Source organism: Salmo salar, chromosome 28, assembly GCF_965601325.2.
Source record: "Salmo salar chromosome 28, fSalSal1, whole genome shotgun sequence".
In the NCBI taxonomy this organism is placed as follows: Eukaryota; Metazoa; Chordata; class Actinopteri; order Salmoniformes; family Salmonidae; genus Salmo; species Salmo salar.
In genome coordinates, this window is record NC_138318.1 from 20,844,855 (window position 1) to 20,862,731 (window position 17,877).

Genomic DNA, 17,877 nt, shown 5'->3' on the forward strand with positions numbered 1-17,877 from the left:
CTACATTGGGAATATTATAGGCCCTGGTCAAAAGTAGTGAACTACATAGGGAATAGGATGCCACTTGGGAATAGGATGCCACTTGGGATGCAACCCTAGTCCCTACCCTGAGCTGCTGCCATTTTCAGTAGTACTTTCCACTGAAGAGGGAGGAATGAAGACTAGCTATGCCAAAAGGGCCATTGAATTTCACAATTCCTTTTAGAATGGCAACGCGACACCTCAACACTTGGATTGACGAGATACAACATAAGGTATACCTGACACTTCGGGAGTGGGCCATGCCAACAAGTAAGTCTACTCTGGTCACACAGGGTTCCACTGCAGGTACACACACACAAACACTAGCTGTAATCCAGTGCTGGGTCTGTATTATATCTTTTTTTATTTTAACCTTTATTTAAGTAGGCAAGTCAGTTAAGAACAAATTCTTATATACAATGATGGGTTACCCCGGAAGACGCTGGGCCAATTGTGCTCCGCCCTAATGGACTCCCAATCACGGCCAGATGTGATACAGCTTGGATTCGAACCAGGGACTGTAGTGATGTCTCTTGCACTGAGATGCAGTGCCTTAGACCGCTGCGGCCACTCAGGAGCCCGACCCCGAGTTTGCTTAGTGCTGGTAATCCTCTGTGATCAGTGTGTTATGTTGTGTTTGCTGTGGGTGTTTGTTAAAGGTGTTAGCAGACCGCTGGTGACCCCTGAGGCAGCCACAAACTCCAGCATCGCCATCACACCAGTCACCTTGTAGACTCAGGCCTCATCAGTATCATGGTGTCGTTCAGATACAGCTCATTCAGATGTGTGTTTGCGTGCGTGCCGCACCAGAAGCAGTAGTCACACACATTGTGATTTAAAGGTATTTGACATGCTCCAAAGAACATATAACTCTCTGATCTAGATACAGATATGACTCTCTGATCTAGATACAGATACGACTCACTGATCTAGATACAGATACGACTCACTGATCTAGAGACAGATACGACTCACTGATCTAGATACAGATAAGACTCTCTGATCTAGATACAGATATGACTCTCTGATCTAGGTACCGATATGACTCTCTATCTAGATACAGCTAGGATGAACAAAAGATGAAACGGACTATAGAAAAACATACATGTCACCACCACCATCCCCTAGAGACACACACATATACAGTACACATATAAACAGTTCCAGTCAAAGGTCTGGACACACCTACTGATTCAAGGGTTCTACACTGTAGAATAATAGTGAAGACATCAAAACTATGAAATAACACATGTGGAATCATGTAGTAACCAAAAAGGTGTTGAACAAATCAAAATCTATTTTTGATTTTTGATTCTTCAAAGTAGCCACCCTTTGCCTTGATGACAGCTTTGCCCACTCTTGGCATTCTCTCAACCAGCTTCACCTGGAATGCATTTCCAACAGTCTTAAAGGAGTTACCACATATGTTGAGCACTTGTTGGCTGCTTTTCCTTCACTCTGCGGTCCAACTCATCCCAAACCATTTCAATTGGTTTGAAGTCAGGTGATTGTGGAGGACAGGTCAACTGATGCAGCACTCCATCGCTCTCCTTCTTGGTCAAATAGCCCTTACACAGCCTGGAGATGTGTTTTGGGTCATTGTCCTGTTGAAAAACAAATGATAGTCCAACTATGCACAAAAAAGATGGGGTGGCATATCGCTGCAGAATGCTGTGGTAGCCATTCTGGTTGTGTGCCTTGAATTCTAAATAAATCACTGACCGTGTCACCAGTAAAGCACCCCCACACCATCCCACCTCCTCCTCAATGCTTCACGGTGGAACCACACATGCAGAGATCATCTGTACACTTACTCTGTGTCTCACAAAGACACTGTGGCTGGAACCAAAAATCAAACATTTGGACTCATCAGACCAAAGGACAGATTTCCACCAGTCTAATGACCATTGCTCGTGTTTCTTGGCCCAAGCAAGTCTCTTCTTATTATTGGTGTCCTTTAGTAGTGGTTTCTTTGCAGGAATTCGACCATGGCCTAATTCATGCAGTATTCTCTGAACAGTTGATGGTGAGATGTGTCTGTTACTTGAACTCTGTGAAACAATTATTGGTCTGCAATTTCTGAGGCTGGTAACTCTAATGAACTTATCCTCTGCGACAGAAGTGACTATGGGTCTTCCAATCCTGTGGGGGTCTTCATGAGAGCCAGTTTCATCATAGCGCTTGATGGCTTTTGTGACTGCACTTGAAGAAATTTTCCGCATTGACTGACCTTCATGTCTTAAAGTAATGATTGACTGTCGTTTCTCTTTGCTTATTTGAGCTGTTCTTGCCATAATATGGACGTGGTATTTTACCAAATAGGGCTATCTTATGTATACCAACCCTACCTTGTCACAACAAAACTGATTGGCTCAAACGCATCAAGAAGGAAAGAAATTCCACAAATTAACAAGGCACACCTGTTAATTGAAATGCATTCTAGGTGACTACCTCATGAAGCTGGTTAAGAAAATGCCAAGAGTGTGCAAAGCTGTCGTCAAGGCAAAGGGTGGCTACTTTGAAGTATCTCAGATATAAAATATATTTTTATTTAACACTTTTTTGGTCACAACATGATTCCATTTGTGTTATTTCATAGTTTTAATGTCTTCACTATTATTGTACAATGTAGAAAATGTAAAAAATTAAGAAAAACCCTTGAATGAGAAGGTGTGTCCAAACGTTTGACTGCTACTATATATATATATACACACAAAGCTACTTTGCATCTTGTTTGAATTGCCTGTCATCCGTAACTGCCTGAGCAGTTTTGAAGGCAGGTGAGCTACAAAGAGGGGATTTCCTCCCCGTCAGTCAGTGTACAAGGATCTATATTCGTGTTGGTGTGTTTGTGTGTGTGTGTGTGTGTGTGTGTGTGTGTGTGTGTGTGTGTGTGTGTGTGTGTGTGTGTGTGTGTGTGTGTGTGTGTGTGTGTGTGTGTGTGTGTATGTACCATTACATGTCTCTCCTCCCTTATTCCCAGACAGTACAGCTATGGTGTAGGTTAATGGTTTACAAAATCCTCCAGACAAGCCGTCTTTCTGGCTAACGTATAATTAGCCAAATTGAGTAGCGATAGTTCCAGTAGTGAAATTAAACTGTTCATTTGTGAGGAGAAGAATGACAGCAGTGTTGTTGTGCTCCTGCATCCTCAGGCAATTCTAAAGCTCCGTCTTGGATGATAGCCTAGATATTGTCTGCTTTGATATCTCAGTGCATCTCGAAGACAAGATAATTGCTGAAAGTACAGTGAGCAAGCCGGGACCCATGTTGTTAACCCTTTCTACTGCGGCTAGTTCAAGTTACCGCCCAGCGTTGATGTCCAAGGTGAAGTGCAATTTCAAGGTTTCATTATTTAATTTGGATGTCGGAGAAACGTTGGGAGTAAGATGACAAATGTTTTCTCTTTTGGCCCTCCACTGTCTCTAGTGAGGGCCTCATGGTACGCAACGAAACTCTATCCACTCGCTCTCCATGCCAGAAAAACTAGTCGTTTGAGAGAAAAATGAGAAAGAAGCAGATTTTAAAAAGACATTCGAGAAACGGGCCCTGCCAGGGAAATATGTCAGCCTTAGCCAGAACACTTCCTCGTTATTCTCCTCTTTTCTACTGTAGATATGAAAATCCAAATGTGTTTATTCTGATGTTGCTAGCTACATTATTAAAACATTGAAATAAATACATAAACAGTACCAGTCAAAAGTTTCGAGACACCTACTCATTCAAAGGCTTTTCTTTATTTTTTCATTTTCTTCACTGTAGAATAAAATTGAAGACATCAAAACTATGAAATAACACATATGGAATCATGTAGTAACCAAAAAAGTGTTAAACAAATCAACATTTATTTTAGATTTTAGATTTTTCAAAGTAGCCACCCTTTGCATTGATGACAGCATTGCCCACTCTTTGCATTCTCTCAACCAGCTTCACCTGGAATGCTTTTCCAACAGTCTTGAATGTGTTCCCACATATGCTGAGCACTTGTTGGCTGCTTTTCCTTCACTCTGCAGTCCAACTCATCCCAAACCATCTCAATTGTGTTGAGGTCGGGTGATTGTGGAGGCCAGGTCATCTGATGCAGCACTCCATCACTGTCCTTGGTCAAATAGCCATTACACAGCCTGGAGGTGTGTTTTGGGTCATTGACCTGTTGAAAAATGATGATAGTCCCACTAAGTGCAAACCAGATGCGATGGCGTATCGCTGCCTAATGCTGTGGTAGCCATGCTGGTTAAGTGCACCTTGAATTCTAAATAAATCACTGACAGTGTCACCAGCAAAGCACCTCCACACCATCACACCTCCTCCTCCATGCTTCACGGTGGGAACCACACATGCAGAGATCATCCGTTCACTTACTCTGCGTCTCCCAAAGACACGGCGGTTGGAACCAAAAATCTCAAATTTGGACTCATCAGACCAAAGGACAGAATTCCATCGGCCTAATGTCCATTGCTTGTGTTTCTTGGCCCAAGCACGTCTCTTCTTCTTATGGTGTTCTTTAGTAGTGGTTTCTTTGCAGCAATTCGACCATGAAGGCCTGATTCACACAGTCTCCTCTGAACAGTTGATGTTAAAACGTGTCTGTTACTTGAACTCTGTGAAGCATTTACTTGGGCTGCAATCTGAGGTGCAGTTAACTCTAATGAACTTATCCTCTGCAGCAGAGGTAACTCTGGGTCTTCCTTTCCTGTGGCAGTCCTCATGAGAGCCAGTTTCATCATAGCGCTTGACTGCACTTGTAGAAACATTCAAAGTTCTTGAAGTTTCTCAGTTGGACTGACCTTCATGTCTTAAAGTAATGATGGATTATCGTTTCTCTTTGCTTATTTGAGCTGTTCTTGCTATAATACGGACTTGGTATTTTACCAAATAGGGCTATCTTAGAAAATAGTAAAAATAAAGAAAAACCCTGGAATAAGTAGGTGTGTCCAAACTTTTAACTGGTACTGTATATATATATATATAAATTGCGGACTCCCTGCAATATCTAAGCGGACCCCCGGTTTTATACCCCTGCTGTATCTTATTTGTGTATTTCTTTAACACATAATCAAATTGTTCTGGTGGAGATTTGCGGAGGAAAAGGTGCACACCTTGCTGCAGCGTAAAATTATTTCTCTGAACTTTTTACGTTAAATGTTCAGTTTGGACAACCGCTATTGTATAGCTTTATAATTCCACAAGTGAAGAGTACAAGCTCCAAACACCCAGTACTTTTGATCAGTAGGAAAGACAAGATAGAGACAAAATAGACAGAGTGGAAAAGAGTGAAAGAGAGCCAGAGGGAGTTTGTCCCCTGGGTTTGGCTTGCCGGGTTGCCTTGGAGCTGAGCTGTTCTCACTGTTCTCCGCTGAGGCCCATTCACACACAGAGAGAGCGAGAGTGAGAGAGTGAGAGAGAGAGAGAGAGAGAGAGAGAGACCACTCAGGGCTCCTAATGAGCTGTGCTCTTTTATGGCCAAGGGTTAATAGAACACCTCAGGGGGCCTCCTAGTCTCCACTACCTAACTCTTACTTTCCCTCTCACAGCCCCAGCCCTGGTTCGAGCACCAGACGCAGCCCCATCCACTGCCACACCCACCCACACCCTAATGGGTACCTCCGAGACTTAATACCTGGGACCAGGTCCAGGTCTAATGTCATCGCTTTTTCCTCCTCCTCCCCCTCCTCCACTTTTACACCCACCCCTTTCTCACCTACCACTCTCTCATCTCTCAATATCTGGGGGAGTGATGCCAACCGAACACTGACTGACCATGGTGTTGGAAGGAAAATTGAGTAAGAAGGAGGCTAATGATTAACAACGCATAGGAACGCTTGTGTGTTTTTTCTCTAATTCCAAGCCCCTGGGCTCTTTTAATGTGCCAAACAGTGTTTATTTAGCAGCAATGAATGAGCATTAACTCAGGAGGGAGGTCTGGTATTGCTCTGACATGTGTTCCCACATCCAAATTATCACCTCGTTAAATAGGACCCAATTCACTAGTGGCACAGAAGGAGGGTCAGTACACAAGGGCCTATAGGAGAGAGAAAGAGAGAGGGGGAAAACATCACTATCTCAGAAGACCATAGCTTCTTTTCTTCTTCTTTTTCGATTATTTCTTCTTCTCCCAACTCTTTTCATCATTGCCTTCCTTGTCTTGCTTTGACTCCAGCTCTGGGGGAATACATAAATTATTTCTCAAAAGGGAGAACAAAAATGGCATCAACAGACAGACACACAAGTGTCTCCTCTCCTCCGCCAGAGTGAATGAATGAGCGCATACAATAGTCAGAGTTTTTCAAACTTAATTTTGTGTGTGAGTGTGTGTGTGTCTGTGTGTGTCTGTGTGTGTCGTGTGTGTGTGTGTGTGTGTGTGTGTGTGTGTGTGTGTGTGTGTGTGTGTGTGTGTGTGTGTGTGTGTGTGTGTGTGTGTGTATGTGTGTGTGTGTGTGTGGTGTGTGTGTGTGTGTGTGTGTGTGTGTGTGTGTGTGTGTGTGTGTGTGTGTGTGTGTGTCTGTGTGTGTGTGTGTGTGTGTGTGTGTGTGTGTGTGTGTGTGTGTGTGTGTGTGTGACACTGAGTTCCTGTATCCATAGTTCTAGCAGTAGGTTCCTGCTGCGGCGGCCATCTTCCCCCCACTGTTGTGGGTAGTGCTGAATGGGCCACTCACATGGGCCACCAGGCCACCACAGTGCTGCGCTAGCTAGCTGCCACTCCCCTTTCCACAGGTCACCCCTTTCACAATTAGCTGGTGGTAATTTGGGGATGAATGCTCAAAGCTGCCTTTCTCCAGCATCCAGCCCCCACCTCCACCTCATCCACCCCCAGTCTCTCCCTATTCTCTCCTCCATTCGGTAGGGCCATGCCAGCTTAGGCAGCGGGGAGTGAGGGCCTCTTCTCCCCTTCCGTGCTGACCACTCGTGGTCACTGAGGCCTGCAGGGAGACCCGCCCAGGATCGGGCGAACAGAGCACGACATGTGACACTATTCTTATTTGCCAATAGGCGGAGCGCACAGCTGAAGAATGGAGAAAGGAGGTTCATAAAAGAGGTTGTTTTGGGGTGGTGGGGGGAAGAACGGGAGGGGGGGCGCAGCCAGGGCTGAGGGTTGAAGCCTGACCATAAAGAAAATAATCTGCTCTCATTTGGGACCGCTGGGGAAGCTTACCCAACACAGAGGAATGGTTTCGAGCGACTTGTTTTTATGTTTGCGGCTCCCGCTCTTTGAGGAGGGGATGTCAACCTGCTGTCAGCGGTACGGTTGGCTGGTCGGCCATGTTGGCCCCTGAAGAGTGGAGCTGTGGAGGGAGGGAAGGCCAGGGCAAGGATACAGGAAGCCATCACAGCGCCAAAGTATCAGATCGCCGCAGAGTCAACATTCCTCTCTAGCTATAACTACAACATAATAGCGTCCATCTCCAGTTGGGGTTTTCACAGAAGATTTCAGATAATGTACTGTCTGTCAATGACTTTATCAGACAAAACTCTTATAGTGAATATATTTCCTATCTCACAGTTGGACAGTTGAAAAGTCGGGTTCCTTAATTCAGCATGTTGGTTTATATATCGACATAACAAATCATGTTTTCCTGTGTTGACAGGGGATGCTCTCAGCAGGTTAGTCTCTAAATCAACATAACTAACTGTATTTCCCTGTGTGGACTGGGGGAGTGAAACAACTCAGAATACCCAATGGGACCTAGGGTCCAGCAGCCCTGTAGGGTCCAGTAGCCCTGTAGGGTCCAGCAGTCCTATAGGGTCCAGCAGCCCTGTAGGGTCCAGCAGCCCTGTAGGGTCCAGCAGCCCTGTAGTGTTCAGCAGTCCTATAGGTCCAGCAGCCCTGTAGGGTCCAGCAGCCCTGTAGGGTTCAGCAGCCCTGTAGGGTCCAGCAGCCCTGTAGGGTCCAGCAGCCCTGTAGGGTCCAGCAGCCCTGTAGTGTTCAGCAGTCCTATAGGTCCCACAGCCCTGTAAGGTTCAGCAGCCCTGTAGGGTTCAGCAGCCCTATAGGTCCAGCAGCCCTGTAGGGTTCAGCAGCCCTGTAGGGTCCAGCAGCCCTGTAGGGTTCAGCAGTCCTATAGGGTTCAGCAGTCCTATAGGGTCCAGCAGCCCTGTAGGGTTCAGCAGTCCTATAGAGTTCAGCAGTCCTATAGGTCCAGCAGCCCTGTAGGGTTCCGCAGCCCTGTAGGGTCCAGCAGCCCTGTAGGGTTCAGCAGTCCTATAGGGTTCAGCAGCCCTGTAGGGTTCAGCAGTCCTATAGTTCCAGTAGCCCTGTAGGGTCCAGTAGCCCTGTAGGGTTCAGCAGTCCTATAGGTCCAGCAGCCCTGTAGGGTTCCGCAGCCCTGTAAGGTCCAGCAGCCCTGTAGGGTTCAGCAGTCCTATAGGGTTCAGCAGCCCTGTAGGGTCCAGCAGCCCTGTAGTGTTCAGCAGTCCTATAGGGTTCAGCAGTCCTATAGGGTCCAGCAGCCCTGTAGGGTTCAGCAGTCCTATAGGGTTCAGCAGTCCTATAGGGTTCAGCAGTCCTATAGGGTTCAGCAGTCCTATAGGGTCCAGCAGCCCTGTAGGGTTCAGCAGTCCTATAGGGTTCAGCAGTCCTATAGGGTTCAGCAGTCCTATAGGGTTAAGCAGTCCTATAGGGTTCAGCGGTCCTATAGGGTCCAGCAGCCCTGTAGGGTCCAGCAGTCCTGTAGGGTCCAGCAGTCCTATAGAGTCCAGCAGCCCTGTAGGGTCCAGAAGCGTTTTCCTGCTCTGCAGATGGTCAGCACACCCTGTCAGTCACCACACAGACCCTGTCAGTCAGCAGCAGCCACACTGACCATGTCAGTCAGCACACAGCCACACTGACCCTGTCAGTCAGCAGCAGCCACACTGACCCTGTCAGTCAGCACACAGCCACACTGACCCTGTCAGTCAGCAGCAGCCACACTGACCCTGTCAGTCAGCACACAGCCACACTGACCCTGTCAGTCAGCACACAGCCACACTGACCCTGTCAGTCAGCACACAGCCACACTGACCCTGTCAGTCAGCAGCAGCCACACTGACCCTGTCAGTCAGCACACAGCCACACTGACCCTGTCAGTCAGCACACAGCCACACTGACCCTGTCAGTCAGCACACAGCCACACTGACCCTGTCAGTCAGCAGCAGCCACACTGACCCTGTCAGTCAGCACACAGCCACACTGACCCTGTCAGTCAGCACACAGCCACACTGACCCTGTCAGTCAGCACACAGCCACACTGACCCCCAGTCAAAGGCCCTTAACCCATCTAACCCTTCCACACGCTTTACCTCCAATCAGGCCTGACTAATCAATACACACTACTCCCTAAGGACCCAGGGACGAGGCTCTGTGTCATCTGTGTGTGTATGGTGTCCATCGCTGTGTGTGTTGAGCATTCTTTTGACTTGAGAAGAAAATTAGTGTGTTTCACAGCTGAATATAAAAGCCCTACTGTAACTCATTACAGGAGAAGACTTTGTGAAACTGGTTCACTGACTCCTTCATTCTCCATTTAGTCTCTATTTTTTGGACAGCACACATTCAATTTACATTTTGTTGTTGTTGATGATGTTAGTTTGAACTTTGCCAGTGTGGCACTACAACCAGGTGGCCTTTCTGACATTCGGCTTCCAGGGGGAGGAAGGAGAGAGAGGTCAGTGGAGAACAGAAGATGTGTAGGGTCACATCACCTATATGGAAACAGGAGTGCTCCTGGGGTGAGGAGTTAAAAAGAAGAGGCATCCAACCAGAACTGTCCTTGACACGGACAGAAGCCCCTGTCTGGTCTCTGGAAGCAGGGAGCTGGGGGGTGGACCGGCAGGCCCATAGATAACAACTTTACACTGACTGACTTCCTTTCGCAACCATCTCCAGTTTGATAGCGCAACAGGATTTTTTTACCCCCTCTGAAACTCCCCTTTTGAACAATGCTCCACTTGTCCCTTTGTTGTGGTGGAGCTTCTAAGCAGGCCCTAGCTAGCTAACCGACACTAGCTGCCATTAAGTGCGTTTTTTCTTTGGTTCTTTATCACGGGGTGGAGGGATACAAAGGTTCACTGGCCCACAAAGACACCCCACTCAGGGATGGCGCCATTTCAGTCCAACTACTCCTTTAACAGAAGACTGAAGCATAACCTTTGATCAACCACTGCAAACAAAACAGCAGCCAGATTAACTTGGCATGGCTGAGAAAGCCCATCCATGTTGGTGATCTTTTGCGGTCTCAAGGATAAACTATTTCAGCTTATATATCACATTAAACATCCCTAATTCCCTAATGTGCAATAATAAAAGTGACATTTTACAAGCACACTACATAGCCAAAAGCATGTGGACACCTGCTTGTTGAACATCTAATTCCAAAACCATGGGCATTAATATGGAGTTGGTTCCCCTTTGCTGCGATAACAGCCTTCACTCTTCTGGGAAGGCTGTCCACTAGATGTTGGAACATTGCTGCAGGGACTTGCTTCCATTCAGCCACAAGAGCATTAGTGAGGTCGTGCACTGATGTTAGGCGATTAGGCATGGCTCACAGTCGGCGTTCCAATTCATCCCAAAGGTGTTCGATGATGTTGAGGTCAAGTCTCTGTCCAAGCCAGTCAAGTTCTTCCACACTGATCTCGACAAACCATTTCTGTATGGACCTCGCTTTGTCCACGGGGGCATTGTCATGCTGAAACAGGAAAGGGCATTCCCCAAACTGTTATCACAAAGTTGGAAGCACAGAATCATCTAGAATGTCATTGTATGCTGTAGTGTTAAGATTTCTCTTCACTGGAACTAAGGGGTCTAGCCCGAACCATGAAAAACAGCCCCCAGACCATTATTCCTCCTCCACCAAATGTTACAGTTGGCACTGCATTGGGGCAGGTAGCGTTCTCCTGCTATGTGCCAAACCCAGATTCGTCCATCGGACTGCCAGATGGTGAAGCATGATTCATCATTCCAGACAACGCCTTTCCAATGCTCCAGATTCCAATGGCGGCGAGCTTTACACCACTCCAGCTGAAGCTTGGCATTGCGTATGATGATCTTAGGCTTGTGTGCGGCTGCACGGCCATGGAAACCCTTTTCATGAAGCTCCCGGCTGACTGTTCTTGTGCTGACGTTGCTTCCAGAGGCAGTTTGGAACACTGTAGTGAGTGTTGCAACCAAGGACAGATTATTTTTACACCATACACGCTTCAGCACTCTGTGTTCTCATTTTGTGAGTTTGAATGGCCCACCACTTCGTGACTGAGCTGTTGTTGCTCCTAGTCATTTCCACATAACAATAACAGCACCTACAGTTGACCGGGGCAGCTCGAGCAGGGCAGAAATTTGACGAACTGACTTGTTGGAAAGGTGGCATCCTATGAAGGTGCCACGTTGAAAGTCACTGAGCTCTTCATTGCAGGCCATTCTACAACCAATGTTTGTCTATGGAGATTGCATGGACGTGTGCTCAAATGTATACACCTGTCAGCAATGGGCGTGGCTGAAATAGCCGAATCCACTCATTTGAAGGGGCGTTCACATACTTTTGACCATGTAGCACAATCATTAACCAAATATAGTGCATGTCAACAAAGGAGTGTTGAACTTTCCCCAAGCACTTCAGTTCAAGGCAAGACTCCACATTTTTTCATGACAAAAGGTTTGACTGCCAGAAACTCAAGAGAAAATATTGTTCAAACAAAACTCAACAATTATCTTTCTCATAGGGAGATTCTAGGGAGAATGATGATTATGTAGTGAACAAGCACAGATCGATCACTCCTCAGTTATTCACACAAGAGTGACAGACTCCATATATAGAGCATGAAAGTTAGGAGCCTTGCGACCATAAGTGTTCAGAACTACTTCTTAAACCATAAAAACACTCTTAGGGAGGAGCAGTGAAAGAGCACAGTACAGCACTGCATGGATCTGACAGGCAGCTGAGACGAGAGCCCATGACCCATCAGCAAACCACAGAACCATAAATGATATATCAGAGCCCCTTCATCACCAATACATCTATGTGGAATATGAACACAGAAAGAGAGGCAACACCACCGCAAACTGTCAGAATGACAGAGATTTAAAACCAACTCGACAAAAAGGCTAAGTTGTAAATACAAAAAGATGTAAAAAGGTTGACATGACAGAAGCAACAGGGAGTTCAGTGCAGTAAAATGGCAAGAAATAGAGACTGAAAAAGTGTGAAGAATTCATTGAGTAGCTAATGAAAACAGTCCAACTGAAAGGACCAGCCAACTCATCGGCATTCCGATCACACTGTAGCAGGTGCTAACAGTACCTTTGGAACTAATAAGGCAGAACCATAGAATTAGGAATGAAGGATATCTATGGGTAGAACAACAATGAGTGATCCATGTTCTATTCCAGAAAGTATAACAGCGATACTTTCAACTGACAGGGCATACAGTAACTTCCTTCTCAATTGAGCTGGTTGGTCCACACAGCACAGACTGCCCTGACTCGCTCTCTCTCTCTCACTCCGTAGGGGCTGTTCATGCATGACCTCACAGTGGAAATGTGTACCTCCTGATACAAAGCGCCCCCTTGCACAAGTCTTGTGTTTGTCTTTGACACCAAATAAAAACTGTCAAAGTACATCAGAGAATCACAATAATCCTGTTATCACTGCTCTATTCTCTTTCCCTTTTGCAGCGGCCTCTCCTTCCCTCTCTCTATTCTTTTCTATTCTCTCTCGGGCTGCATTTAGTTAGTGAATTCCAAGGCTAAATTTGTGTGACCATTGGCCCGCGGAGACAAAGATGGTGCAAACTAGCCAGAGAAGAAGAGTGGAAGGCACAGTAGTATTGTGCAAATAAACATCATGGCATCAGAAGATCGCTTTACACTATTGCAAAAGACTTCATAAATGGCCCACACATAATGCAACAATAAACTATGATTTAACGGAAAACTCCACCCAAAAACAATTTTTGGGTATTTGTTGCATTAGTCCATTGTTGATATAGTTCCAAAATGTTTTGCATGTTTAGCAATCAAGTTTTCAAGATATATAACTTTCAAAATACATCCGGTATGATCTCTCTCTCGTATGGAAAGTCCAGTATGTGGCACTAGTGGGAAAGTTAGGAGTATTAATCATGAAGTATGATTTCATCTATTTAGTTAATCTTCTCCTTGAAGACAAAAAAGAAAGCTTATCAAAACGTTCCATGAGCAGCATGCAGGGAGAACTACATTCAGAACTACAGCCAGCTGGTTGGCTCTGACACACACTCTCCTTTACTTCAGTAGGGGTTGGGTCAGTTTGGTTCACCCTGCTTATCTTACTGTTAAAGCATCCAGACTGTGAGTTTCACATCATAAAGTTTTATAAGTGCAGGACAGACAGAGGGAAAGCAACAAAACAACTCTTCACTTTGTTTGTGTGGCGTTTGTGTCTCGGGCAAAAACACCAGTGCCCAGATATAGAATTTCAGCGTGGCATGATATGTCTGACACACAACATGTGTGATTGCATGAGAGGGGAAGTCAGTACAGCTTACTAAAACATGAGATGCTTTCTGACAAACTGGGTTGGATGGAAAAGCTCAGCTGAATTTTTCAGTCAGTTGAACAGGGGGGGGGGGGGGGGTGTGTGTGTGTGTGTGTGTGTGTGTGTGTGTGTGTGTGTGTGTGTGTGTGTGTGTGTGTGTGTGTGTGTGTGTGTGTGTGTGTGTGTGTGTGTGTGTGTGTGTGTGTGTGTGTGTTGGCCTATATATTAAACATACATTTGTCCACAGATCAAACTACACTGTGTTCCAATAGTGTGACTCTTGTCCCATCAAATGATAAGCCAAAAGAGAGGCTTGGCTGGAGGGTATGATTTCTTGAGCAGATTTGAGGGATAACCGGTGGCCTAAGAAAAGCCTGGAGAATACTAAATAAAGACCCAGACCCATTCTAGGTACAGATACGGGTTTATGGGCCACACAGCCAGAACCGCAGATAAAACGCTGGTGCATGTGTGTTTATTCTACCCGTTCCTCACACGGTGCCCGCCAGCAGGCAACCATCCCGTCATGTTTTCTCTGTAAACAGCGGCCAGAGAGAGGGTTGAAGCATCGACCCAAATGAATCCACCGCAGCTATTCTCCTCATTACCATTATCATTAACTGCTCAATGTTCCGTTTTGCTCGTGTTTGTTCTTTCTAAAAGTATGCAATGATGAAGAGGCAATTGGGTTCATGGGAAATCTAAATAAAATTAGCTAGAATTAGCACTTACCATTTGGATAACTTATTTGAAAGTGTGCAAAGTTTAATAAATAATTGTAGACTATCAAAGCCAATTCAAATGCTCAAGTTGGATCTCTGAATAATAAATCCGGCATAAAGACAGTGTCTTTATTTTGAATCAAATCCATATAGCCGGACACCCCCTCCATACACACAGGTTTCTCATTCCGCTTTTCTTTCATTTCACTGCTCTACTTTAGTTGGGGGCCCTCAACTGCCTCGCATATTTAACAGCCCGGCTCTTTACACACAGCACCAAATCCGATTATTCAGAGGGGCATGCAATTGTTTTTATCAACTTGTCAGATGAGCTATTAGTTCTGCTCGCCGTCCAGGGACAAGAGATGGAAAAACTCTCCTTAAACTAAAGCAATGTCCCCGGGGTTTAAGCAAGGAGGAAACCAACCACTATGCATGGTCCCTGATTTTCCTGCAAAGACCTTCAACAGCTACGCTATTTTGGGCATTTTACTGCGATATTACACTGAAATTAAAAACGCACATAGGCTGGCTGCATTTAATGCACTGACTTCATTCTTTTAAAGTTTTCATTTGACTAATTCATTCAGGTAAACGGATTAGGCTACATAATGTTCCACTCATATTAATTCGATATGAGTTGCCATTGCTCAGTCGTCGTGGACTAGTGGCCTGCTGAATATGATACTGAATATGACATCTAAATTATGGTAATAGGCCCTACTACTTTCTAGGCTAAGTTAAGAGAATCCAACGTGAGGTAGAGGCATATGAACGTTGTTTATAACGTTTAATTATGCATGAATAATATAGGAGGGGGTTTGTCATGTATTTCCAAATATTGATCAAGGAATAGCTCATATGCGGTTGGTGGGATTTTGTTTGATTTATTATTTCATTAATTCTGGGGTACGTTTTTCTTTCATTATCCTACAGTAGCCTACTTAGCCTAGTATATTACTCCTCCTCCCACTCATTATCCGTTCAAAATGTAAATGACTGGTATAAAGGTTAGTTGGTAGTATACCCTCTTAAGAAACGTTTGAATCGTTTTTTTTTTTTACTGTTGTTCTCCGAGTAGCACAGCGCTATTGTGTTGTAGATTACTGTTACTTTCGAGTCCATGTATTATGTATACATTTTGAAGGAGAGTGCTAGGACAAATCCGCTTAGCTTAGAATTTATTTAAGCTTAACATAATTTTTTCCAACTCAAATAGGCCTAACTATATTAGTAAGTATGGCCTTACGTTGCATATTTATTTACATTGAAAGTTTGAAATATACAAAAAAAATGTAATTGATAATTAAAGTAATCAAGCACATCTTATTTCTAATATATTAGGCCTATATAGCATCCAATAATAGGCTAATAATAATGAATAGATCTTGAATTCACAACTTGCACATTGCCTGACCTTTTCAGACTGTAGTATAATACACCTATTAGTAACTTATATTCAGTTTATAATCAACTAATTATTTATTTATATTTAAAAGTTAAACTCAGTTTAACAGCGCTGAAAAGTAACCCGTTAACTTGCAGTATTGCACTGCGTCCAATAGAGACCACTGTACGACGTGGAAACGGCTCAGCCCAAGCGATACTGAGACAGTGCATGTTCATTCAGGTATAGTCTAGCCTACTACTGGATCACAAACTGAAGACATAAAAATACAAACGTATGCATTTGTTATCTCTTAATGCTATTCAATGACCCTACAGTTTTACTCATGTTTGAATACTCGATTATATGTCCACGTTGACGCCAAAACTGCTTGGAGTTTGGAAAAGCACCATACCAATATACATAACTAAAAATCTATTGGAATAATAGTCTGTAGTGTAGATTATAGATATTATATATTCTATTGACCTTACCCTAAATATGGTCACTGACGTTATTTCTAAACATTTATGCAGAATAAATGTATGTTGCAAATAGCGTATAGGATATGATCTAGGCCTATAATTATGCATTATGGAGCTAACTAAAATGACTTTTTGAACATATTTCGTTTTATTTGATAAATTATTAATACAAATCGTATTATAAAAACGTACAGATATAATTATCCTGAATTATACTATCGAATCATTTTACATACACTGCATTGTTTAATTATATACTGCTTATAGCTTTATGATTAATTAGATTATACAACTTTTCCTGTGATTTTAATACTATCAACTATGCTAGTCTAAGTGCATTTTAGACTGTTATAATGCAAAGAAACCCTCCACCGTTTGCAATCCAATATAATGTTCGTGGAAGATATAGGCAACGAAACGAAATGAATAGGCTGCTATGGACAACTATTGGAAGGTCAGCTCTAGTAACTGGATGAGTAGCTTTGACTGTAACGCATATTCTCTCACCGTTTCTTGTATAGCGCTGGTTCATCTATGGGAATCAGTGATGTACGTCTGATAGCCCATCATCTTTAATGCACATTGAATGTGAGAGCATATAATGTAGATTCATTTACCTGTACCACTCCAGTCCATTCTCGTAGTTGCGGTCGAAGAAGTGCGGCTCGGCTCCCACAGCTCGGATGTCTGGATGCACGCGGAGGAACTCGAGCAGCGCGCGCGTCCCTCCTTTCTTTACACCGATGATGATCGCCTGGGGCAGCTTCTTGCTCCCTGATCCGTTGGAGAAACTTGACATCGCACCGGGCTCGGGAGCTCTCTGCCCCTCGCCCCTCATCTCGTCCCAGTCCTCTGCTCCTCTGTACGCGTCTATATCGTTATTGAGCAAGTCTCTGGAGGAGGTCCGGACAGAGGTTTCGTCGTAATCGGATTCTATATCCACCCAGGGTTGGGGTCTAGGTAGCAGTCTGGACATGAGGTCCACTCTGCCGTTATTCTCTATCCTTTTACCGACCACGGACCCTGTCTCCTTTCCCCGGTAATTGTCCACGACCAAACTTGGCATGGTGGCACAGTAGCCCACGCAGGAGTAGAGCATATATGCCCAGAGTAAAAACATGATGCCGAGCAGAAAGAGTTTATTTTTCACCGGGCTGAATGAGAACGCATACAGATTGTGACAAACCAGGCTATATTCCATAAGCCTTACGAGTGCATACCATATTCCAGCGACACATATTGCCAAAACCACTCACTCCCGATGGCACATCAAGTAGCCTCGCAAAATGCACATGCCATTCATTTAAAACGGAAAAATGTATAAAGCAAGCAAATAAATTAAAGCGGATGGTGTATCCACTGGTGCAAAGTCATTGCATACTATAATCGTCATTCACCAGAGCCACAGTAAAGAATTCGGAAATTGATACGAACGACTGGTGCACTTCAGTGGTGCTACTCCACACCCTAGCCGTCTCTCTTCACGCGCATCGCCGTTGCCAAACCTTCGAACAACTGCTAGTTTTGAGCCTTCTCTCGAGGACTAGACCTTTTACAGCACGAGGGGGCGTACCGATACATCTGATTGACAATCACCATGGCCAATTGACTCACGCAAGCTAAATAATCAGTTGTTTGTTGATAGAAACGGACCTATCACAGGAGAGTGTGGGAGGGCGCTCGCGTTGGGATTCTCGCCATAGAGATGAAACTCTCTTATTGGATGAAGAGACGAACGGTATTCTATATAATCACTAGGGAAATTCTATAGTTAA

The 17,877-nt window shown here is 44.6% G+C and overlaps 1 protein-coding gene across 1 annotated transcript in view; it reads right to left on the reverse strand.

Annotated features, from left to right (window-relative positions):
- Positions 1–17,637, reverse strand: part of hs3st3b1b (heparan sulfate (glucosamine) 3-O-sulfotransferase 3B1b) — a 29,533-nt gene extending 11,896 nt beyond the window's left edge. The window contains exon 1 of the mRNA XM_014179835.3: positions 16,720–17,637. Within this exon, the coding sequence (XP_014035310.1) occupies positions 16,720–17,303 (584 nt within the window). The 5' untranslated portion in view covers positions 17,304–17,637. The remainder of the gene's footprint in view (positions 1–16,719) is intronic.
- Positions 17,638–17,877: the final 240 nt, after the last annotated feature.